The sequence below is a fragment of the Odontesthes bonariensis genome, chromosome 10 (assembly GCF_027942865.1).
Source record: "Odontesthes bonariensis isolate fOdoBon6 chromosome 10, fOdoBon6.hap1, whole genome shotgun sequence".
NCBI lineage: Eukaryota > Metazoa > Chordata > Actinopteri > Atheriniformes > Atherinopsidae > Odontesthes > Odontesthes bonariensis.
This window is the reverse complement of record NC_134515.1, coordinates 21,802,959-21,829,313: the sequence shown is the minus strand read 5'-3', so window position 1 is coordinate 21,829,313 and position 26,355 is coordinate 21,802,959. Positions and strand designations below refer to the sequence as shown.

General features: G+C 40.9%; 1 protein-coding gene across 10 annotated transcripts in view; it reads left to right on the top strand.

Annotated features, from left to right (window-relative positions):
• The window catches only part of LOC142390969 (cyclin-dependent kinase 17-like), a 40,912-nt gene that overhangs the window by 6,161 nt on the left and 8,396 nt on the right, over positions 1 to 26,355 (top strand). For 7 of the 10 annotated variants that reach the window (XR_012770506.1, XR_012770505.1, XM_075476876.1 and 4 more), the window contains 8 exons: positions 3,924 to 4,088; positions 15,219 to 15,352; positions 20,690 to 20,815; positions 25,324 to 25,380; positions 25,466 to 25,580; positions 25,740 to 25,834; positions 25,934 to 25,996; positions 26,101 to 26,224. Coding sequence is in view for 8 of the 10 variants with exons in the window: in XM_075476876.1 (XP_075332991.1) it covers positions 3,924 to 4,088; positions 15,219 to 15,352; positions 20,690 to 20,815; positions 25,324 to 25,380; positions 25,466 to 25,580; positions 25,740 to 25,834; positions 25,934 to 25,996; positions 26,101 to 26,224 (879 nt within the window). In the remaining 2 variants the exon portion in view is untranslated. Of the gene's footprint in view, positions 1 to 3,923; positions 4,089 to 9,920; positions 11,710 to 15,218; positions 15,353 to 20,689; positions 20,816 to 25,323; positions 25,381 to 25,465; positions 25,581 to 25,739; positions 25,835 to 25,933; positions 25,997 to 26,100; positions 26,225 to 26,355 lie in introns of those variants that run through there. The other 3 variants (XM_075476879.1, XM_075476880.1, XM_075476878.1) reach the window with 2 other exon arrangements.

Below are 26,355 nucleotides of genomic sequence, written 5' to 3'. Positions count from 1 at the left end.
CTGTAATTAGCCTGTTAGGACTGTAGCTTCTACACAGTAATGATGAGGTAAGGCCCAGTGATGCAAATTTCAAAGCTTTGGATAAAACCCTCAAACCTCGTCTCGTTAATCATCAAGCGTGGGCTCCTCTAAGCTGCCTAGCACTTAAAAAATTGAAATAATCAAAGCCCACTAAACTGGAGAAAGCCATGAGAAAATAGAAATACCTTTTCGGATAATCACAAATGACATTTGTTGTGAATTGGTGCTATAGAAATAAAACTCAATTGGATTAAAATAACATTGTTTTAATTTTATATTGTATTTAAAGATGTCTGTTAACAGGAATGGTTGAGGTCAATTTGAAGTCTGGAAGTTTAAGAAAAATGTTGAATAACTGCTAGAAAAGTCATGCAAAACTCCACGTTTGTATGCAAAAGACTTTGAGAACTATTTAGCAGCCTCTGAAATGTTGGTGTTCCATTTCACTGTGCACCCACACCTACAGAAATATCCTCTCCATTGAAGAATCATCAGAGGATGATGATGATGAAGGTTTTCCTCCACCCTCGCCTCAAAATTCAACACCAGAAGTGTGCAAATGAAACAAGCCTCATGTATTTTGGAAACAAGTGATGCCAACTAATGAAGGCAAAGTTATGTTTGGAGAAAACAGGTGCAAAATGAAAGTAAAAGAGCACCTCTAAAACTGTTAGGGATGATGTTGGATTGATATTTCTGTTGACTTCCGTTGCCATGAGTGCTACAGAAAAGTTTTCAATGGCAGGAGGAGGAGTGGGTTCAATTAAATATTAGAGAAGAAGCTGAAGAAAACGACATTTTCAAACTCTAAACATTGTAAATAAGAAATTCTAATGATTTTACATAAACTATTTGATTAATGTGTCATCTTTAACTTTATGCCAGCACATATTTTAGTCGAGGTATATTCAAGCCATGCCACAGTATACAGGAACAGTTTTCTGTAAGGATAATTAAAGAAGCTTTAGAAAAGGCAGAAATGCAGCATGTGACGCTATTATGTTCAAAAGTTATCATGTGGCCTCCATAAATACCCTGCAGTTACTCAGTGATTAGTTAGGGCTGTGTCTTCCCACACGGAAACCAGTTGGTGAAGATGAAATGTTCATGTTCTCTAACAGTTCAAGACCTAACAATTTCATTTGGAGACTTTTTTTCAGAAAGAGGCATCAATTACTGTAATGTTGCGTCTGTATGCTTTTTTAATGTAATATTTTGCTGCTTCCTGGGTCACCCCAGTAGATGCATAAGACTTATTCAAAACTAAGGCAGCAGATATTGTGCTGTCCTTCTCTTACAATAATTCATTTTCAGAGATAATGTATTTATTGTGCAACTTGCACATATGCATGCATCTGTTATTCCAAAATATGTACGTAAAACTGACACACATACAGAGAAAGTTTCACCTGGGCTTTCAATTTGCTGTAGCCATGCTGTCTGTCACTGTCTTTATCTCATCTTCAGCTTAAACGCAATTAACTTCACTTGTCACCAAGACTAAAAAGTGGCATATGGTGGAAATTTGACTTCCCCAAGTTTTTTGGTGATCCAGATACAATATTGTTTTCATTAATCTTCCTCTCTCTGGCATGTTTCTAGCTAAGTGAGATAACCTGGACGTATCTTAGTGGCAGCCAAAATGAGAGCCGGTTAAATTGTCTAAATGCTATAGAAACATGTCTTTTATAAACTCATTTGGAATAGGAACCACTGGAGCATCCCCAATGAGAGAAAAATCGACAATTCTGTCCCACCATTCTTTCCAACCACCACAGTAAAAACAATGCTCAATTATTTTAAATGCTATGTACTTACCGGACTTCATTTAAATAAAGGAGGACTGGAGGGTGAGTTGCCTTAATACTTTGGCTAATGATGCTATGCAGCGATTGAATAATGTTTGGTTGAGAGGTTGCTCAAGCCAGTTAGGATGGGCAGACAACCACTGATTTCATGACAAAAAGCCCAGATGAATACTAAAGAGAAAAAGCACAGTTTAAAAGAATGGACAACAGCTGCAGTGGATAAACTTTATTATCTTGCTTAGTTTCACTTACAAAGCACATCTTTGTCCACTTTGACTTCTGTCTTTCTATAGCAGAGCAAAGCTAAAGGACCAGCAACAGCACTGACACAACTAAAAGCAGCTGACAGCTAAGATCTTCCCAACAAGTGGCTGCAAAATGCTAAAACTTGTGTTTGTGAGGCAGGGAAAGTGCTTTGAAGAAGACTGTGGGAGGTCATTTTTTTCTGACTGTTTGACCATAACTAATGTCTCAGTTTCTAGAACAAAGTGAGGGAAGCAGTGTCATTGTTTGAAACTCTGGGTGCCATCTGCTGGGTATCTTAAAGGATTACAGGTCCAACGTCAGATAAATCTGAGACCCAGCACAGAGACAAATTTGATCATCTTTATGAGCGCTCGCATCGTTTTCTGTCGGGATGATGGCTTGCCTCTGCCTCCCGACTCAGAGAAAAAAACAGAAAACAAGAACAGAGCTATTGTTAAATTACGGCTAGTTTGGTGGGGTTTTTTTTCTGTTTGTTGTGGATTCAAGGAGTGATGATGTTTACTCCTTGTTGCTATTCCAGATCCAGGGCTGCAGCATCCGCACCTCTCCCTGATTAATTTTCCTCCCTGCCATCTCCCTACTATTCCTGCTATTTTTACATCCCTCTCTTTAGTCTTTAGTGTCAGAGAGCACAGGCAGCTGGTGAAGGAAGGAGAGGGGTGGAGGAAGTGATGTAGAGAAGAGGGACATTAAACTTTAACAAACGCTCTACATCACCATATTCTATTTCCACTTTTCTTCGCTGTATCACCACCTTGCACACACACACACACACACACACACACACACATGCGCACAAACACTCACGCACAGAGAGAGACTCATACGTGGATATTTCGGTCAGATTATGCAGAAAAAGGTGAAAATATTTCTCACCTTTTTCAAAGTGCTAATGTGAGGCAATGTCTGAATTCGAGTCTGTTATTCTACAGTATTCTTAGTGGACTTAAACTTGTTAAACTGCAAGCGAGACTGGGAGGGAATCATGTGAGGACTTTATGGGAACACTAAACCATAATCCTTCATGATCACAGTGGAATTTCAGGTGTGATGTGGAGTAAATGGAGGATTATTTGAAAGATAAGAGGGGGTCCACATTCTACAAAAAGAGATTAATTATTGCTAATGATTCTGAAATATAAGGGATGACGCATGCATGTTTACAGTGCTAACATTTCGACACATTTTGAAGTTGTGGGATTCTTTTTTGGAAAACCCAGTGAGCAGATGATTATCCATAACTCTCATCAGTGGCTACAGTCGGCTAAACCGTGTTTTGCGGCTCATCGTTCCCATACGTCTGTGGCCTGTTTTCTTCTGTTTGTGTGCTTCTTTCCTGTGTGCATGTCTGCCTATGTTCCTCTCTGCTCTTTGTAATCTTTCTTCATCACGTGTGACTCAACATATTTTTAACCGTGCAACCTCATACACTTTCCATTTCACTTTCCATTGCTGTGTGTGCCGCAGCTGTTCCATTTTCCTCTAACATAAAGACAACAACTGTATGCATCCCCTGCCTTTGATTTATGAAACATATAACTACTACATATTGTACTATTCCCACATGTTCTGCTACCTTTCTGTGTCTGGTCTCTGTGTGACTTTATATCGTCTTTTACTCCTCTTTCTCTTTCTCTGTTTCTCTCATCTTGTACTTCTACCCCCTCTCCTTTTCCTTTATACTCATAACGTTCTTCTTGCTTTTGGCCCTTTCTTTCAACCTGCTGCCCTTCCTTAATTTTCTTCCCCCCTTCTCTGCCATTCTTTTCTCTTTCTGCTCTCTTTTTGCCCCTTTCTCCGGCTGCCTGTGTGCTTTGTGTATCTCAGTGCCCGTGGTGGTGTGCTCTGTGCACCCTCCTGCCTCCCATAGTGCTCCCTCCTTCCTGCGTCAATATGCTGGTCATCTGGGCCGTACCGCCCTGCGCAGAGAGCCAGGTGGGGGGCTGGAAAGAGACAGAGCCTTTCTGAGCCTGCACAGGACTGGATCTCTGGGTATATGAACACACACACACATGCACGCACACACACAAACACACACGCTGGCATACCCGTAAGCACACAAAGAAACATCAAAAAACGGAATATTCAATTTCTCAGTACTCTGGGTACCATTATAGACCATGTTGTCTCTTTATAGCATTGCTTAGTTTTGCTTAAGAAGACACTATTCATTGTTTAATGCACGTGTATAAATGAACTTTCCTTTAAACAGCAGCACCCGACTGCATGCAGTGCAATGAAGCCGTAAGACATGATTCACAAGGACATTATGGGTTAGCACTCGGCGCTGGGTGTGCCTGACGTTTTACCATGGAATTATAGTGACAATCAGTCATGCGGTCACTTATGGTGCCTCCGCTGCTGCTTGAGAAGTTAAACTTTTCACAACTTTCCACTTCAAGGAATATTTACAAAGAGAAGCAGCAGACTCAGTTCGGCACAGCCCAATGCTGTTCCACTCACATGAGTGGAATGAGAACTGACTGAGGCAGCTGAAAGCTGCCCAAGAATGATCAGATAACTGTCACCTTGAAATGAAAAAGGTTCTGTCTGACATTTTTGACAAAACTGAGTTATTCACGCTCAGTAATTTTATTCTATGATAACTTTTTTCTTCTCCCCACATTAGATGGGCTGCTTCTTTTGACGTGGCATGCATTTATGGACTTTGTTGAGCTGTTTCTATAGCATTTCTAATGTTAGGAAATCAGCACAACAAACAACCTTTGTCACTGCAATGCTTAGTGAAAACAGGAAAAGGAACCGAGAAGATACAAACCTGTTGAGATTTTAAAAATGTCTTGTAAGGTGTTTGTGATAAATGTGATGATTGAGGATTTCATTGATCGATTAGTTTTTTTTAATTGCCAATCTAAATGTAGAGGTGTTGTTTATTGTTTTCATTTTAGCCATCATGCTAGTCAGCTAATGAAAGTGTTTTGGCATTCAGAGTCAACCGTTAATATTTTGACATTTATTCTTGCCACCTTCTTTTGGATCTAAGTTGCATAAAAAAAACTTAATTTTAATTGCAGTTTTCTTTTCTTCTAAGAGAAGTTATTTTTGATGTGTCAGAGTCAGCATTTCTGGTATAGAATAATTATTCTGCTTTTACTCTGACCTACTGCACTACTTACTTGCTGGGACATTTTCTTACCCAATACAGATTTTATTTGCTTACAATGTAATTTTCATTAAGTGGAACAAATTCCTGCCAATATTTATTATGGTAGCTGGCAGCTGAAAACCCCAAAAGAGACTTAAATGATTCCTGGAATAAAGTGTTTCAGAATAAACCATATTGACCTCTGCTGTGGACCAAATACATAGAAATATTTAAATATCTACTGTAGTTATCACTGATCTTTGAATAAGAAACAGATTATTTGTCTTAAAGCAACAGCGTGTCATAAGAAGGTTCCAGAAGACATTCATTGAACACAAAAAAAACCAAGTGAACTGATTGCATTCCGCTTTGTTCAAGTTATATAAGGTAGAATCTTATAACTGTCATCCAAAAGTGAACTGTTGGATTAGATTTAAGGGTTGTATTGCATTTGAAATCACATTTACAAAGATTTTTGATATATAATTAGGGTGCCTCTCATTTTCACGGATGTATTCTATGTATTGTTTTTGATTTTCTCAAAGAAAAAACCTTGAACCCAATTTCTCAAAACTACTCAGAAAGCAGATAGAACATTATGATTTTAACCGCTATGATAAGATTAACCGCATACAGACTCGGTGAGCACTGTTGTTTGAAAAGTTTAACTGACATAATTCTGCTCCAGTTAAAATGTGATTGCAAAAAAAATGCAATTTGAAAAAAACCTTTGCATGTTATTCAGTATTTCTCACTTTGTTGCTACAAGTGGCTACTTGCTTCTAAAAAAGAAAATCAAGTGAAACAGCCACTCTGTCTCGTGTACACAGCTCGTCCCCTACGGTTTGTAATGTTACTGTTGTAACATTTTCTGCCCACTGTCACTGCTTCTGTGTGTCAGCAGTTTGATCAACATGTCAGCATCTTTCTGTGCTTAAATTTATTGAGAATTGCGCATTATTCGGTAGTTTGTGTGTGTATGTGAATCACTGTTGGGGCTGATGGATGTGTACATTTTAGGGGGGGGGGGGCTTGGACAATACTGCCACCTGTGGGTGGAAAACACTGAGATTAGTGTTTTTTTTTACTAGAGGGAGGCATGTGCATGTGTGTGTGTGCATCTTAGAGTTTTTTTTCACAGAGCCTAAATCCGTATTTACAGACAACTTGACCACGCACCCAACATTTGCTACAAATGTGGAAGGATAACACTTAATCCAAAATACACAAACACACACGTGCACACACTCACATGCTCACACGATCACTTTTTCCTTCTGCCTGCGTTATGTAATGTTGTCTGTGGCTATATGGATCCCAATAATCTCATTTGCCAGGGTTGCTGGACAGCTTATATCAGAGGCAGTAGAGAGGGATGCAATGTGGAAAGGAAAGTCGAAGATGGATGTAATGAGAGGAACTGAAGATGATCACGCTGGAGATGGGTTTCGGATGAAATTGAGCCACTGGCAGAGTGGTACTGCAGGAGGACGTTTCACAGTCACGTTGGTGCTGTAGCTGTGCTGTGTATCTCTGTGCTATGTGCATTGAACGAGAATCAGAAACTTGGAGTTCACAGCAGCTCTGTGACTTGGGAATACTGTGTAAGTATGTTTGGATAAAACGTAAATGATCCCTGTGAAGAAATGTCGTCGACACTAGGACATGGATGAGTTTTATTTGTACTCTGCCACTCCTGTCCCCAGCATTATTCTTGAGTTGTGGTCCCCTTCCAGCATTAACTTCAGTGACCTTACGTGTAGAAAATGGGCTCTGATATTGTTTTTTAAAGTTGATTATGATAAATATTTTCATTGTAAACTGTGATCCTTATATGTGTTGTGTGGGGTGTTATACAATGAAAGGGTGAGCTTGTCAAGGCTTTCTGGCAGACAAACTATTGTTTTATGCAAACCTCATGAAGAAATACAAGTTATATGCAGAGATATGCGAATGTATCAATCATGAGCCCACAGATTGTTGGTCCGGTGAAGTGAGGTTGACATCCACAGCTGCGTGGAGCTATGCTCAGCAACGCCCCAAAATGACCAGAACTTGACTAAGAACCAAGAATAGATGCTACTCTATTATTAAAATTTGGATAAAGTGTAATTTGAAATGTTACGAGTTATGCTTTGTGTGTGTGCGTGTTTCCCACCGGTTGGTCTCGCTGACTCACTGTGTGCCACTCGGCAGTCAGAGCACGCTGCAGCCTTTGATAGAGGGACATGATGCAATCTCTCCTTCCTGCTGCGCTAAGGAGATTACCCACCCTTTCTTCTGTCTCTTACTTTCTCCCTCTGTGTTTTCTAAACTTGCTCTGTTTATCCATATGTGAGTACTCACCTAAATTCACTTGGAATCTGTGTTGATAGGCTGGAACTTGTGGTCATATATGTTAGAGGGGTTTGCCTTCCATCTGTTGCTAACCGGGCCAACACCCACATCCACTACACTGTACTTAACAGTGATGAAGACTGCACTTTTCTTTTTCGCTTTTCACCACAGTCTCATCTCTTCCTGTGTGTGTGTGTGTGTGTGTGTGTGAATATCTGTAGTTACACTGTCGAGCATTAGTCGGCCGTCCTGTCCATTTAAGAGAGAAAAGAACTCTGCTGAAAGCTGCCGGCTCTCCTCAAAACCTGCCGCAAGCTGCTATTTTCGATACTCTCACAGATGTCTCCTCGGGTTCCTTTCTCCCTTCTGTCTCATCCCTTTCACTCTACATCAAAACACTATATTTAACCCCCAGATAAAACCAGAATGGGGCAATGATTAAAGATGGTAAGCTTTTCTCTTCCTATATATTGCACACCATGAGAGACCTCGTCCATGCCAGGGATTTAATGTCATGCATTAACATTGCATTAATAGCCGTAGCCCCCCTCCCATACTCTCTGCTATCCATTTGCTCATTCTTGGGTTGGATTTAATAAGAACAATGGAGTGGACTCCTTTTATGTGGTTGGTCCTGTAAGCTTTTTATGTATGTCAGAGTGCTTTGCTGCTTCACAAGCTTATGCTTGAGGCTTAAGCAAGATGCTTCGAACAAATGCTTGTAATTTTCCGAACTCTTGGCTAAGGGTGGGGGGTTGTGGGGACGTATGGCATAAACAGATACAGTAGGCAATCTGGTCCCAGTAATTGAATAATAAGATTCCTGAGATGCAGATAAAAGGTTCAGTAATTACTGCAGTCTAAATTCTTCCACCCCCTCCCAGCCTTGTGAGTATGCTACCCTTTGCATACCAGTTCCTCAGGGATGGTAAATGCACTTTGATCTATATTTTTTAATTTTTCTGTTGGCAGACTGTCGTATTGTTCGTTTGTTTTTTTTATTTTATGTGAGAACACATTTTGGGCGTTAATTCACCTGTAGTGAAGCAGGTTTGACAGTGGACTTCTTTTACAAGATTTACAAGATTTATTGCAATAAAAAAATGACAGTGAAAGAGACCTTGAGGGAGGCTAAAAGCTGTGTGGGATGTCTGTGAAGGATGGGGAAATTCTTTGATGTATAGAACTTTGTCTGTGAATATAAAGTGTCAGGGCCACAGTGATGGTTGAATGGCTGAGTGGCCAACTTTTATCCTTGAAGTTCTAACAGCCAGAAGCTCACAGAATCATTTCTCTACATCAGCATGTGTTTAGCAGCGCACTGTCAATGACCAGTATTCTAATCTAAGTGAAAGTATGAGTTATGGGTTGGAATAAAGGAATGCTAAGTACATCTCATGTAGCTTTTAGCTGAAGGGAATGCTTGCAGTCCTCACAAATATTTCTTATAGTTCACCTTCCGCACCCAACCACATTAAAGGTGTTCTCATGATGGTTTCAGAGTAAAGAATTTGAATGAGCCCACATATTTACAAAGTTCAAGTCAATTCAGTTTATGGATGGGTGGATGGATGGCTCAATGGGTGTCTTTATGAGTAGTCTAATATTTAAGTTCATCATTATTGACAAGTAGGGTGTGAGCGTGTTTAGTTATTTAATGTTTGCAAGACAACCTCATGTTTAACACGAAGAGGGATGTAAAACTTTATCTCCTAGTTGCTGAAAACGTCTGTCTTAGTTCTTTAAAGTGTTAATCCGTTGTTATATTGTTATGATAAAAAGATAGCCTTTTATGGCCTTTTATATCTTGTTGACATTTTGGATGCTGTAGCTTTCCACAACCCAAGTTCCATGGTAAACCTAGAGCAACATATCTATGACGATGGGCAAAAGAGGAGCCAACAGCCTGGCAGTGGCAACACATTTCTCCAAGAGGACACTGCAGCTTTTGTCTTTTCAAAACTAGAAATCCATCTTGCTAAGACATCACACCTGCCACAATGGCAAAAAAGGATGTTGACACACTGACCCATGAGTACTCATTCATCATTACTACACTATTATGCGAGTCCTCTGCTCTCTTGGGTCAGATTACAGCCATCTTTGAAGTTGGCCTTCATTTTGATCTCGGTTACACACCTTTTGAAGTTTTGTGACTGCATCTTGGTGAGTGTTTGCTTTCATGTTGACATCTATCCACAGAGGGAGAAAAATGTATTAACACCTGCCAAAGTACTCGCAGCCACCTTTATGATAGTTCTCTTTTCAGTTGGTGTCAATTGAGAATAAATATACTTTTATTAGAGATGCTTTCTAAAAACATATTGTAATGATCTTCTAAATGGCTCAGCTGGCTTCCCCCCCCAGTGGTAGACTATCTTTAACATTACCTTGAAATGAAAAAGTGCAGATATGACATGCTATCATTGTGCAGAACAGCCGCTGTCTTTTTTTTTTTTTGTTGGATTAAGGTGATGTTCCAATAAGCCTGTTTTTGTTGCTCAAAATGTGAACAGTAGTTATAGATAATTGTGACGTAGCTCATTTGAACAGCTTCATATTCTATTTAGTAGTTTAATTTGTTTGTGGGATGTACATTGTGGGAATGTGCAGTGGCAGGTGTTAGGTAGCGTGTGCATGTGTTTGTTCGGTGTCCCTCAGGATGAGTACGAATAATGACCTGTGTCATGACCATGTGGAAGGACTGAGGGAGGAAGAGGAGAGAGCACCTAGGATGCCAGAGGCATCATTCAAAAAGCTCCAGGGTTTAATTTTCTGCCTCGGGGAGTGATAAGAACAAGGGAGCAGAGGGCGGAGAGGAGCGAGTGAACGTGAGAAAGAGAAGGCAAATTGAGACGGAGTTTGAGGAAGAGGCTGATCATGCAGAAAATGTTGTCATCGACTCATGAATAGAAAGGCTGCACTGATATTCAATGCCGTCTCCAGACCCGGAGCGAGGGAGAGAGAGAGAGAGAGAGAGATGGGGACAGGAGGAGGCGGAGAGAGAAAGACTGCTATCACATGAGAAGGAGGAGAGTAATAGCAAGGTGAAGGGAGGGAGCAAGCAGACGAACGACACTGAAAGCACTGATAGGGGCGCCACAGGCGAGGAGGAAGTAATCGAGAGAGGGGGAGTGGAAGGAAGAAAGCAGCACTACAGCCTGAATAGAGTGGTGCACTGATTAACAGTGGAAGAACAAGGAGGACGAGGAAGGACATCTGACAGGGAAGAAAAACATCAGGATAAAGAAGAAACTGTAATGCATATGGACTGAAAAGTAAAAAAAAAAAAAGGATAGAGGTGAACGGGAGATCTGGTTGGCAGTAAGGTCAGATAGTTAGGCACCTGACAGATGAAAGTGTTTTCCCCGCATGGAGCTGCAAGTTAAATGCATTCTGGGTCTTTTCACATGTTTGCGTGCTTGTGCCTGGATGCCACAGAAGAAGACAGAACACCTGTTATTCTGAGAGCTCCAAGCTCGCATGCATGGGACTGTCTCTGCAGCATTTTGCCTACCTGCACAGTGTTTGACCTTCCTTAGTCAGCAAGCCGAGTGTGACTGCAGAGAGAAAAAGAACGAGAAAGGAGGAGAGGTGGAGGGAGGGAGCGTCTACAGGAAAACACAGAGAGAGGGATAGAGTGTTCAAGTGGAGTAGCAGCCAAGGGAGTTGTTGCTTTGTGATTCGTGTGCTTCTGCAGTCTGCACTGTCCTCGCAATGTAAGACCTGCTCTCCTCTACTCGGGGCTCCGCTGGTGGTACAGTGGATGGTATTTTTCTAACACGCGAATCTCGAACCTTTAATCATCTACCTACGCCTTCTGAAACTCCGGTGCCACCCAGACCAACTGAAATGACGTCTGCTTCCTAAAAAGCCTCAGAATTTTTTTCCCATTTACTTTTTTTTTTTTTTTTTTTTTTCAGTTTGTGAAATGCATTTTTAGATTTTGCACATTTAAACGCCAGTGCTTTGACTCTTCTGCAAGAATGGATATGTCAGACAACCCTCAAGGCTGCTCTGCCCGTGTTCCCAGGGTGGGAGACTCTAAGGTGGGGGAGGCTAGGATGGGAGAGGGGATGAGAATGGGGGAGAGAGACACCCCACTGAGGCTGTCACCTTTTCGTATGCTTCGAATGCTGGACTCATGCCGTCCTCCAGGAAACCGGATCGGTGAGTGTCATTGTTATGGTCATCCTGAATTCATCTGCATTCTGATATTCAGATTTCCTCTAATCCAAGTTATTATCCAAGAATATGCTGATAATGGAAACATTTTTCAGATTTAGGTGAAATCCTGAGTTATACATGGATTGCATAAACACCTGCAATATGTTTGTAATGATAACTCCCTTGGGTGACATGAAATTGAGATCAATCAAATGTCCTGAGATTTTATTTCACGAAGAGAAACTTGTTCAGGCAAATAGCTTTCTATCAGGAAAGGCTAATCCTACTTCTTTTAAATATCAGAATCTGATTTCCTTTATGGGACTGATGTAAGATGAGAGAAGCAGTGCGTTGGCCTACAGCAACGTGTGCGCGTATCCACGGGGATCCCATGAGCTCATTAGAGAGGTGACATTTCTCATTTGAAATTTGTATCAACTTTATTGACAGTACAATGCGGTGTGGGCCTGCTGCTTTGGCCAAAGTCAGACGCTGACTTCCTGTGCTCAAAAAAGTTTACGAACTCCTGACCTGAAAGGGCAATAAAAGAGAAGTGGCCTTGAATAAAAGTGCTGGGCAATGCGGATGTGGACTGTCCTTTTAAAATTCCTATTACAGCCTTGAGCAAGCTACTGAATTTCACTGTCCAACCATGCCAAGTTAGGGCTTATTTTAAGATTCATTTCCAGATCTCTGGAGTCCATGCAGAGCTTGGTGAGGAAAGGATAGTTCTACAAGTACCCCGGTCACTCTTCTAGCAGGGAGACCCAAACTAGGCCAGCTTGGCTCCATGCAGGGAGGCAGTGGTACCTCGTGATATTTACTGTCTGCTCTTTGTCATCAGTGGAATTGTAACAGAGGAAACCTGCAGGTGCCTGCAGAACAAAACTGATTTTGTACTGTGGGTTTTCTGTTCTGAGGAGAAAAGGTGTGCTGGAGAAGCTGTTGTGCAGAGGCATCTGCGTCATAGCATATTATTTAACCCTACACTAGGCAAAAAACTTGTTAACACTCGCTAACATCGCACTGTTAAATGCAGTGGGAAAGTGTTCATTTGGTATTCAGTCCCACATCAAATGTCACCAGTATAGTACCGGCTCCAGCTCCTATTGACATTGATGGGAACACACATCCGGTGCTCACTCTAAGTGGGCACAGCTAGGTTTTTCTTTACAGGAACACGCATTTACTAAATGTAATGTTTCACACAGAGGCTCCGTGAGTGATAGTAACAGGTAAAAGAAAAAAACATTTGATCAATTTTTACCCGTCTGGATGAGAGTAGGTTTTATTTTCTCAGTCCTGCTGTGTGGTATTTCCATCCGCTGTTCGGTAAGAAATTATAAAAACTAGCCTTATAAAGTCAGAAATTGGAGCTTCAGAATCTGTGGTCCAGCACAGCTTGTAGGAAACAGTGTAATGCCATACCCTCTGACTGTTATAGCTTGTGTCCTGGGAGGTAGTTGTAGTTACTTTATAGAACTACACTCACTAGATATTTGTTGGAGCCTTCAGTGGACTGAGGGTAAACACTCTACAACCAGCAATGGGAAGGAACCTTTGGGTTATAGTGGGTGTACGTGCATTTAAAAGAAACCTGCTTAGATACTCTACTGTTAGAATAAAAACAGTGCTAGATTGTTTTGGGTCCCAGGTAATGGAAATTTCCTTCCAGGTGAGGAAACCCTGTCTCATCCACCCACATCTGCTTGACTATTTTTCTCAAACAGACTAGGTCAGGACATCTCAAAAAGTGAGACAGACTTGTGATATAACAGTCGTACTGGATACTCACCCGCCACAACTGTGTGGACCTGTGTGTGCATCTGTCACTGTGTAGATATCCTGGATCAATTTCCCCTGACTCTGGTGTCAGTTACCTACTGTTTAATGTTTCACCATTTGGGTTGTGAGGGTCTATTCCTGACATATGACTGACATATGACAACTGACTTCTCAGTTTTCTGACCGAACTGTGTTCTACTGTCTTCCTTTTATACCACAGGATAAACACCAGACTTGGATATTCAAACGTTATATTGAAACATATAAACCCTTGAAAATCTGAATGAATAGATAACACATCACAGCAAGGAGTTGCATTTGTTAACGTAATTTTTCAAAGGTTTCCGAGCACAGCACATTTAGTGTAGAGGTTTCTTTTGCACTAGAATGACTCAAATGGACGGAGCATTTGTTGAGCTTTCTTCTCTGCAGTGTAGAATTTAGTCGAGTGAGAGATCAGTATCCATATGAGTGCCACTGATTCATTTCTACAAGGCTGTTAACACTGTAATTGCACAGTTTTTACTTTGCTCAAACTCAAATCTAATTTTTTTTGCTGGAGTTTTTCAAAACTCACTCTGTTCTGTAATAAGGAAAATGAGACGCCATCACCAGGAGGTGATTATTCTGCAAATTAACCCCCTTTGATTATTTATTTTTAAAATTATTCAATTATTTGATCACTTTGGTGCTAAATACTGTTCATACCATTTAAAGCATGCCGTTTTTTTTATTATTTGTGTAAAGAACCATTTTTTTTCTCCATCTTTTCTACCGTCAAATTTAAGACCAACTCTGTGGCCTCTCTTGTCTTTCTTCAATCCTAACCCTTATATCCTAAAGAGATGCAAACAAATGACCTAGAAACAGCCTCTGCAGCTGTTACGCAGCGCACTATAACAAATAGCGTTACCTATCTGGCCCACAGTTTTTACACCCCACAGCTGCGGTGTCACAGTCACTCAGGGGACTTATTTTTCTTCCTACTTAATCACTTCTGCCCACCAAGACTTTCCTTTGCCCGATCTCCTAATCTTCCCTCTATCTGTCTCTCCTCCCCTACAGGGTGGCTGGTGGATATGTAAACACTGCATTCGATGGTGGTACATATATCTTACTTAACTTCTGTCAGTGCATTTCACAAAGAAGTTTTCTTGCTCAAACACAAGGCAGATGTGCACACAAAGACATAGGTTCAAACACACACTCTATGTGCTGCACATGACCCAGACTCTCGCACTGAAAGCCAGATACCATTTCACCCTTCCCCCACATTTAGTCACACACACACACACACACACACACACTGCATTGAAGGAGGCAGTCTTGTCAGCTGCACCGTGACTCATTAATCGGATGGATTCTGTGCCGGATGAAGGTGTGGGGGGTGGCGGGTAGAGATGGGAAAGCTCCCATTGCATGTGGTCATATTGATCTTCCACCTCATCTTACCAGTGGCATTTCAAACACACTCGGTCGACACTCCTAACATGGCTGGTGGTACAATCCATCATTTGGGGATTGAGGGACTGAGTCTTTTGTAGAAGAGTGATTTAGATCTGATGAAGACAAAAGGTTGTGTCCTTTGATCACACCATAGAGCGAATAATGGAGGAGGTGAACGGCTTGTATCATGAAACAAACAAACAAAAAAAACTTCTTCTCATGTTTTGTTCCTTCACCGCTACAATGTGCCGGAGTGTAATTGCTTTGTTTGTGTGTCACAGGTATCGTTCATGAAAATGTGAAGATGGGTTCAGATGGGGAAAGTGATCAGGCATCTGGTACATCTTCTGATGAGGTCCAGAGCCCAGTCAGAGTCCGTATGAGGAACAACCACCATCGGCGGATCTCTAATGAGGTACTGGAAACTGAGACAGACCTACAAACACAGCTTTTAAACCAGCCATGCTCCTCTCTGGGATGTACCCCGAAGAAAACATACCTGGAAACATCATTCATCAAGATTTGATAGTGATGCCAAAGACTGTCAAATAACATTCCCTTTGTCGCCATCCACTAAACATGATAAATTAGATTTTATGAAGAAAACTGTAAAGTGTATCAGATTGTAGAGCGTGACTGATAAATTGGACGGGTTCATAAATCAGCATTGCCTTGTTGGTGATTTATTGGTCTCCAGCCATATTTCACTCGGATGGCGTTATATACTGCCCGTCTGTCCAAATTCATGGCGTCACTTGACGACGCAGAGGATATCCAGTGAGTTTGCACCTCCAGTCATCTTATGAGTGCGTCATCCAGAATAATGTTTGCAGTATTTGCTGTCGGCATCTAATGCTGCTGTGAAATGTGTGTCAGTAACCAATGCTAGAGGGCACCTTGTGTGCATCTCTTAAACACCAGGAGATCTGACAAAATGGCAGTATTTGATGCCCTGGTAATGAGAACAGGTTGTGGTATTAGGGGGTATATACGCTGTCTAGTAAATCACAAGATATTTCAGAAAAAAGTGTCAGAGTAGAACCAAGGCAATAGAGACAGAGTTCTAACTGTTAGCTGTAAAATGAAAGAGGCGTATTTTTCAAGCTTGTGATTTTCTGTTTTAAGAAATTACAAATATATTGCTGTATGCTTGGAGGACTGGGTTAGGCCACATCTAGTAAAAACAGCAAATTAGCATCAGCCCACACAATTTTGGGGGCAAATAATACTTCATATGTTTAAATGATACAATATGGAGCACATTGGCTGTAATAGAATATCACAGCATTGATATATAATCTGAAAAAAGTATACATATTTTTTTTTTTATTTAATTTGTTTATTTTTCTTAACAATGACTTGCACACAAAACAGGAAGTCTTGGCCTGGATATTTGTTATCTGAACATCCGTTGGTTACACAGGAGGCCTTGTTAAGGCTTGATTTACTCTTCCATGTTAGATCAACTCAAAACTTATCTTGTACCCTTTGCAAGTGAGCTGTGGCGCTGTGAGCATATCTACCTGTGTGCAGGTCTGGGTTCGTTGGTCAGCAAGTAGACCACCAAAGCGCAAGTCGGCGGCTGGGTTTCTATGCAACAATACGTTTCTTAATGTAGCTCGAGGTCTATGAGTATGAGAGGAGCTTGAGATGTTGGCAATCCCTAGATTTACTGAAATCAGAAAAGAGGGAGGACATTGGATCATTTTACCAATCAAGTTTAAAGACTAATTAGCAGCCCGGAGAATATATCCTATTTCTGTAAAAGTAGAACAATGGTTAGTACATTAGCATTAGGCACACTTTTTTGTTTCAAAGAAGAATCCCCTTTGAGCTACGCAGTATGTAAGTAAGCACGGCTTACCATGCAGACTACCTACCATGTTTGTGGGATGCGTGGGAGCAACCAGTAGTTACACTCTACACATCAGGCACATCAGAGGCCTTATTACACTAATGTGGAAAAATCCAACAAGTCTGAATCATCTTACTGTAATCATTGGGTTGGTACAAAACATGGTTGTACTTGGCTTTCAGTTGGTACCTTCTTATCATTGCTGTCAGGTACAAACTTTATATTAGTTATCAGGAAATGAAAAGAATCCCGTGTTGTTCCAATAACTGAACATTTTGTTGTCAAAGTTGATGAATCAAGACATCATTGTCACTTTTGACACTTTGACAGCTCTGCTGTGTGCAGCGCCTCATCCAAGGATGGAGATTTGGGATTGAAAGCAGTTTTATGATCAAATAGATTTTAATATATGATATCCTGATTATACTTTTTAATGGTTGAATATTTGTACTATGAAAAAAATGAGAAAATAACAAAGTGTGATGATGCAAGCCATTTTGTGCACAGACCTGGCATTTGTGTTGCACCTTTAACACACCCTGTCTGTCTGTCTGTCTGTCTGTCAGTAAACAGTATAGCTTGAGTAGCAGTTTATTGCTTTTTTCTTTTTACAGTAAAACATCCCTGAGTATGTGCTCATGTCTTGGCCAGACTGTGTGTCTTTTTGCAGACTGATGAGCACAGCATTATTACTGGAAATGCCTCTGGATACCCAGCCTCTGACTGTTGTGAGCAGGGGAAGAGACTAATTTAGAGCATGTTTACCACACAGGGAAAAAAAGAAGGGGATGTAAGGGCCGTGCGCGAGAGGAACATGCTGGGGTGAAAGAATAATTACGTATGTGGGAATAATTCTTGGCATGACAAAGACAAGAAAGGTCCAGAAGACTGAAGCTTTGGAGATGATAGAGTGCAGAGGATGAAGGACAAAGTGATGGTCGGAACGAAGATAAAAGCAGTGTTTTATTTCTGCGCTCCCCCCCATTCACCCCTTCCCCCCCAATCTGCCTTTTCCCCTCAGGAATCTGCCCATTCCTCTCTCTTCTACTCGTGCTTCCCCTCCTCCTCCTCAGTTTTTCTCCTCCTCTTTTAGAGCAAGTGGATGGCACTCTACCACTGTGCCAGCCCTCTCTCTTTCTCTCTCCATCAGTGTGTGCGCGTGTGTGTGTGCAGTCATGTATCAGGGCAGAGACATGCATCGTTGAAAGCGCATATATGTGTGTGCATGAGTGCAAGTAAAACACGTTTAAGGAGGACAATGAGGGAGCTACTAGAGCTGTTCTGCATTGTGAGTATGGGGGACCCACGTGCATATTTGTGTGTGGGTCTTTATTTAATCTCTACCAGTGAATGAGAGGGCATGAGTGTCAGTGTCTTTGTGAACTTGCGATCATTGTAACCCCTTTGGAAAAGAGCATGGACCATGTGCTTGTATGAAAATCCTTTGTTTTGGTTATCAGGAGTGCTGTTCCCATCATACATGGTGTTGCAGTGTCTTTTTTATTTTATTTTTTCAAGTCTTAAGATGCAGATACTTGGGGGATCTCACAAATGTGGAAACCTCAGCCAGTTGGTCACGTGCTTCTGGCTTAATTCAAAATATTTCAGCATATGCTAGTGCATCATACAGAGCAAGACTTTACATGTTCACCGCGTGTTAGTGGATTCTAAATGTCTTGTGTGTAACTACACTAAGGGTTGTGGTTTGTAATAATGCATGTTTTCATGTTAGCCGGTCAGCTCAGATAAAACCCTAACAGGCGTAAAATCCTTCCACCTTTTATCCTCAGGCAACCGCACATCGCTCTGCCCTCCCTCTCGTGTTCATATGTAAACATACACATATGATTTTACACACTTACATCAAGAGCTCTCACTGTGGGGCTGTTGGGACCGGGCCAAGTCAGCCACAGCTGCCATGGAAACAAGGGTCGATTGACATCTCGCCACATGGGTAGAATATATTTTGGGAAATGGGGAGTTATTCCAGTTGTTGCAGAGTGTGCTGCATGCTAGAAACTGTCAACAAGAAAACCAAAATGTCAACCTGATGTTTAATTTTTGAAGAAATATGATTTTTAATCACCTGGAATGTGCCTTTTTAAAGACATTTAACACTTCTCAGTTGAAATTACAACTAATTACAGCTGCAATTAGTCGTTTGAAAGTATCAATCAAATTGAGAGATTTTATTATGTTCCTGAAAAATACAGCATGTGGTCATTCTGAATTTCATGCCAACTACATGTTTTAAAAATGTTGGGACGGAACATATTTACCTCTCTTTTAACAACAACCATGAATGTTTGGGAACTGAGGAAACACATTACTGAAAATGAATTATTTTCCTTTTCTTTGATAATTTTGGAGGTTGGCAGTTCGCAATCTTTGTTCTCATATTCCTGTTTCATAATGCACCAAATGCTTTGAAGGATGGATCAGCTTGGATTGCAGGCAGAACATTTTAGCAGTCACAGTCTGTGACTGAAGAGTCCTGCTGTTATTAAATGTCCTCATTATATCTGGGTATCGTTTAGCTGAAATAAGTCTTCCATGAAGGAAATATCTGAGGGGCAACGTATGCTGATCCGAAACTGATCAGCTGTAACGGTTTTTGGATTTTTAGGGATTGACTTTTGAACTGTATGTTGGTAGCAAGCTGAACGGTCCCCCTGCTCTTTAGCCAAGAGGACGCAGCATCCATATTTTCCAAAAAGAATTAAAATTTTTGATTCTTCAAACTACAACAGATTTACACCTCAGTCCATCTAAAACAAGCTCAGATTTATGTTCTTTCTTTTGTATGGTAGAGTTTTAACTTACATTTGTGGATAAATGTCGGAGCTGTGTTCATTGATGACTTTCAGAAGTGTCAATGCAATGGCTCCTTTTAATTCAGGTCTGCCTAAGAATAATGGTCAATATTGGTTAAAAAAAAGCATGATCCCTTGCGTTAAGATATTATATTGGATTCTCTAAAGCTTTTAAAGCGAAGTTGCACTGTAGACAATTAATTCTGCAAATTCTTTGCAATTTTCCACTGAGATTTTTTAACTCATCCTTTTCATTTGGCTGAGGCCACCCCCTTCTACTCCTTTCAGAGGTACACACCGAGATGTTGGTTTTTTAAGTCAAATCACACAATGATGTTGCCACTTAACCTAAAAAGACTTGACATGTTTCACCAAAATCGCTTTCACACGCGCACCGGAGTCATGAAATGTTCTAGAGCTCTTGAGTTCTGGAGCGCTGACATGTGAGAGCACAAATGTCCACAACAGAGATATTTCACCCAGCGCCCTCGTCCCCGGAACATCAGCAGTTGAACAAAATGTATGAGCATTCATGGCCGCTGTGCAAGTGAGCGTGTGTGTGCTGGAGAGAGTTTGTTCTTTATGCCGACTTGTACGCTGCTCTTTGCTCGCTATCCACTATTGTGGCTTTGTACAGATACATGCAGTACTCATATCAGCACATTGTCTGCTGTTCTCAACATGTTTCCAGTGCGTAATTTCAGCATCGCACTGTGAACTCTAGAGACAGTAGTTCTCCCGCAAAAGACCAGATCAGATTGTGCTCACATTCTCCTCAACATATCACAACACAAGTTTTTTTTTCACAGCTTTTACAGGTTTAACTTGTACTGTTTTCAAGTAAATAAAGGTTTCAAATCATTTGCGAGTATTTGTATGCCAACGTTTGTGGAAACAGGGTTGTTCAATTAATTGATTTAGAATTCCCAAACTTTTTTCAAAGTCAATCTTTATGGTTTTATTAGACTAAATAGACTTTTTTTAAATGGACTATTTATAAAACATGCCATTGCTATCATATGACAGTTGACAATTTAGATCTCATAAAGCACTTTTTGTCTCCCTCTGTGTTTTTCCTTCTCAGGACATAAACAAGCGGTTGTCTCTGCCGGCTGATATCAGGCTACCGGAGGGCTACTTGGAGAAGTTTGCCATGAACAGCCCGCCTTTTGACAAACCCATGAGCCGCAGGCTACGACGCGCATCTCTGGTCAGTACTCAATGGGTCTGTCTATACTTACATCTGTGTACATAATGTATGAAGAAGGTAGTTAAACAAGGAGCAGCTTTGGTCCAGACTCACCGTCTGTATTGGTCCCTTTTTGTCAGTTGATCTGGATGTGTGCTATTTTTCTGCTACACTGTTTGCAAACGAAAGTAAGATGAACCATCAGGGGCATTGTACACCGCTACAATGGTTGACGAAGGCTATTATATCATCTGAGACAAACATATAGAGCAAGCACAGTGACGTAGTCCGGTTTTAAACACACATTGACTTAAACTATAAAACGTACAATGGCTCAGCAGGGGGAGGCATGATGAATTCTGCATTATGTATCCAGGACAAGAGCATTATGGGTAAGAAGGGAGGGGTGCCAAAGAGAAGAGTGGTTCCCTGCGGGATGGATAAAGAGGGGGATGAAGGGGAAAAAAAGGCAAATGTTCATGAATATGCAACGTATTCCTTGACTGTACGCCTCTTTGTTGCTGAAATGCTCCTGATCCTGTTTGGTCACACTTCATTCAGCATAAACTTTTGTCTCTGCCATCACTCAAATTTTCAAGTTTCCCTTCATGCATTACTGAATAGAGCAGTAGTGCCCCGCTCTCTCACTCATCTTCTTCGTTTCATCTTTGTTCTGTTTTAAATCAACTTAGGTTGGCCTCACTGATGCAATTTCTTGAAGCAAGATTGCCTCGATATTCTACAGGAAAACTTAAAGGATTTGTTCTCCGTCGACCATTATTGCTGTAATTATTGAATACTGCCCTGCCTCTCGCTCTCTGCTTGAAGCAGTTTAATGACGCAGCTTTTCTGCAGGAGTCTCGCAGAGATGAAAGGAAAGAATCTTTGAAGAGAGGTTTGCAGGAAAAAACGAAAAGCTTTAGAAAATGACAAAGTGGAGCTGAGGAAGAGGACCGTCACTGGAATTGTTCTAAATCTAAATTAGCAGTGCGGACATTTTGTGGGGTCTTTTCTACCTGTCCTGATCTTTTAGGGTTGTTTTATGTCAGTGATGTAATAGATCTATCAATAATTCAGCAACAGTGTCAGACTCTTCTACCGCAGCTCCTCTCCTGCCTAGGATTACAGCCCAGGACACCTTGAAATGAGCTGGAGAGCAAAGATGAGAGAGCGGAAGATGCACCAGAAGTGGACGAGAGGAGAATATTTAGGGTTTTAATGACTTGATGTCACCATTTAAAACACTAACTGATCAAACACTCATAGCCAATGCACTGCTGCTAGCTTTAGAGATGGAGGAAAGAACTAAAAAGTTAACAAAAAAACAAAACAAAAAAAGCCCTGTTAGCAGATCTATTTTTCACTCACTTTTTGTTTGAATTCATTATGGTGTCACATTATATGCATCTGTCCTCCATGTCGGTTTGAGTACTCTTAACTGGAGCTGAAGAAGTTTGAAATATCATTAAAGATGCGTGTCCTCTTTTTTTTGTGAATTCGAGCTTGAAAATCTTTCTGAGCGTATTGACGTTATGGTCAGTGTGCTTGTCAGTTGTTACCGTAACGTAGAGCATGTGTCCGGTGTCCCGTAGCAGATGCTTGCATTTGAAACCATGTATTTGGATCCCAAGAGTTGTCTCATGTGTAATACAAGTGAAGTTGGCTGGTATCAGTTTTCGGTCAGGGCTGTCACCCATCAATAATCAATTATTCACTGCAGTACAATGAGATTCAGTGTTCCATGGTGCTGAGGGACCAGACGTCATTTTATCTCAAAGTGCAACACTTGATCATGTTACTCAACACTCACTTTTTTTCTAACCTTGCCAACGTCACAGTGACATAACAAAAGACTGAATATACAAGTTGGCTGTTTCCCTCGCCTTTGGTTATATCATGCTGTAATAGCATGACATTTACAGAAGAACACTTTTGTTTAGGGCGCAGTGTGTAGGAAGTGTGGTGGAAGTAGCTGCAGCCTTGAACAGCCTTGAGATACGGACGCTACTTTAATCAGGGCATGAATACATTCATGATTTATCATTTAATCAAATTATCCTCAAATATGTGAATAGAGACACTGCCAGAAAATGCCACAGCTTTGAAATGGTCCAACAAACAACCTGCATGAAGACGCGCTTTTCAGCCTCGCACATGCAGGAACTACTCGTGCCGTCAGTGGAGGGGACCTCAAAGAGACAAAGTGTCATCTGCTTAGTCACTTGCCAAGAGCTTCAACATGGTTGTCTTTATCGTTTCATTCTAGACTACCCTTCTTTCAATATAATTAATTAGTTTGGAGATGGAAACTGCGTTAAGGATATTGCAATGTACGGGCAGCGCTTAATCTTTCTCTAATGTTGAACCGACAGCCAACTGGAGGCGACACTGCCTCACAATTTGCTAATGAGCTACAAAAAGGTTATTGAGGAAAAAGGTGTGGGCTGGTGTTAGATGTTTAGCATGCATAGATTTGTCTTTGATATAATGTTAAAGTTTTATTGTTGTTATTTTTTTACAACTGTTATTTTGTGATTGACTTGTTTCTAAACCAACATTCTTACACCTAAAATCTACTGTGTCGGTCAACTCCCTTGGGTCACCCTGCAGAATTACCTGAAAAAAGGTGTCAGTGCAAGATGCTTGCTGGCTGATCATTTAGGCTTTAAGGATGGGCAACATAATGTTAATGAAAGGGCTTTTCTTTCCTCCCACTTCTCATTGCCTGCCACCATTTCTCTTTGCAGAGGGCTGTTATTTTCTCTCCCACTCAGTGCTCTTAATCCATCCTCTCTCCCAGCTTCATGCTTTCCTAAAGGCAGCACATAGAGGAACCATAATTGCAAATGAAATGTTGCTGATGGAACGTACTTATTTCTCAAGACATTTTTTTTTTGTCATAGCTGTAGACATTTCCATTCCTACCTTTCCATCTGTCTGTATGACTCTTCAGGCCCTGCACGAGCGAAACACACACTCATATTGTTTGGTTTTATGTTGCATTCATTTCTTCTCTGAAACTTGGTCTGACCTAGTTCTGCTGAGTAAGCTCACTGGAGCGTTGGGAATGAAATGAACCCGTTGCCCTCCACAGCATACACCTTCGCACACACATATACTCTCGCAAATCACACACGTATAAAAAGGACCGTACGGTTACGTAAAGAGAACTGTTGTATGCCATGAGCAGAAAGTGGGCCTGATGCTAGGAGCTTAGCCTTTTTATGTTTTAGTGACTCTTCAAGAAGGCAAGAGGCCACAGATTTATTTTATGAAGTGAGGTTCATGTGAATTGAAGCAGTGGTAACGTATGTGCTTTATATTATTAGATTTTTTTTATTCATTTGTATGTGTGGGGTGTGTGGTTTTGCTCATTTGACCAACTCCCAGCCAGCAATAACTCCTGACAAGCACCACAAACTAGATACAAAACTAGTTCATTAAGATGCACGTATAAGATTATGTCTGTTGATTAATTATGCCTTTTAATGTGCGCATTCACACGCTAACTTGTGTCAGTGTGTTAGTGTGTCATCCTGTGTCCAAATTTGCTTTGATGTTGTGTTTTTTTCCAGCATGCCTTTAAAGAGATCACATGCTTCATCAGCTAACTTGGTCACTGGATACCTTCTCCCTCATAGGCACACGCACACGGGCTCATATGAGTGTCAGAGCTCAAGATAGAAAAAGATGGGCGGATGCAGGGAGATGTACACAGTTAAAACATGGCTAAGACAGTGCTGAATGAGAGAGAGAAATAACTGAGGACAAGTGACAGAGTGAGGGATGCACACTGGCAAGCCTGTGGGTATCACAGCTTGACGTAGCTACATCCATTTATAATTTATGACCTCGAAAACCTGGGGCCACATACATTATAGAACTAAACCTGCTGTATATTAACTGAAGCCAGGGTTCATTTAGAATTCATTCTGCACACACAGATGTGAAGAATGTCCTGTGGATATATATAGAAATGTTTTTAAATGAATATTTAATGCCCATATTGCCATATTCACGTGTTGTTGTTGCATTTGACTTTCTCAGGCATCTGACAGAGGCAACACATAGTAACATTGAATAGACAAACATTGTTCAGTGTCATTTAAGGAAAAAGTGCAATACACTTGGATGTGAGTAGCTTTGTGAGAAAATGTGATGCCTACTCACCTGACCCGACAAACAATTCATGCAGAAAATGGTTTAAATAACACTTTAGAAATAGCCATCCATGTCATTTGTGTATGTTTGTGAGAGGATATTTGATGTCGAAGTTATTTTATTCTTTCATATTTAAGTGCGACACTAACTTCAAATTCATATGTTTGTAAATAACACACAGAATAATACAAGTCATGGGAATTCAGAACACATGTCAAAGATGGCACGTCTTAATTTTGATGATCATTTAATTCAAGAGATTATTAGCTTGAATTTGATGGAGTGTCTACAAATAGGCTTCACTTTAATGATAATGCCCAGTGATGTCACTGCTAACTTCGGCTGTCTTTTTTCCTGTCCTCCTGTAGTCAGAAATTGGATTTGGGAAACTTGAGACTTACATCAAGCTGGACAAACTAGGCGAGGTGAGATCAATAACAAAAATGGGTTCAGTCATTATTGGGTGTGCATTATTTTACTGAACTGTTCACATGTTCCCCATCTCTGCAGGGCACCTATGCTACGGTTTTTAAAGGCCGAAGCAAGTTAACAGATAATTTAGTAGCTTTGAAAGAGATTCGCTTGGAGCACGAGGAGGGTGCGCCCTGCACAGCCATCCGAGAAGGTACAAGTTTGTATCAGTTGACTCAGAAATCAACCCATACATGTTGTCAAGAAGCATCTAAATGACAGTGAGCCTGGTAGCTCATTGGTTATTAGTGAGCTGTGAGCTTAGTGCTCACTTGTTGTCTGTGACTGATCGTGTCTGATGTGCCTCTTCTAGTGTCTCTACTGAAAGACTTGAAACATGCCAATATTGTCACTCTCCATGACATCATCCACACTGACAAGTGCCTGACTCTTGTGTTTGAGTACCTGGTAGGTGTCATATAATCGTTTATAGTGTGCATGCCATGAAAGTATGCAATATACTGTAATCTGCATATCTGCACTGTATCTTCCTTCTTTCTACTTCAGGAAAAAGACCTCAAGCAATATATGGACGACTGTGGGAGCATCATGAGTGTTTACAATGTCAAGGTAATGTCCAACTAGTACATTTGCACAATACTGAAATTTGTTGTCAGGATGCTACAGATATTTTTTGAAAACTAATAATCATGCTCATCTATTGGCTTCTTCAGATCTTCTTATTCCAGCTTTTAAGAGGCCTGGCATACTGCCACAGAAGGAAGGTCCTCCACAGGGACCTTAAACCCCAGAACTTGCTCATCAATGAAAAGGGAGAGCTCAAACTGGCAGACTTTGGTACATCATCTTTTAATTAACTAGAAGCACTAACTAGAAGCACGACATCGGTATCCTTTGTTGTGTCGAAACTCCCCGTTTCTTTATTTGCTAGATAAGATGTTCACAACACACCGTATTACATTGAAAAG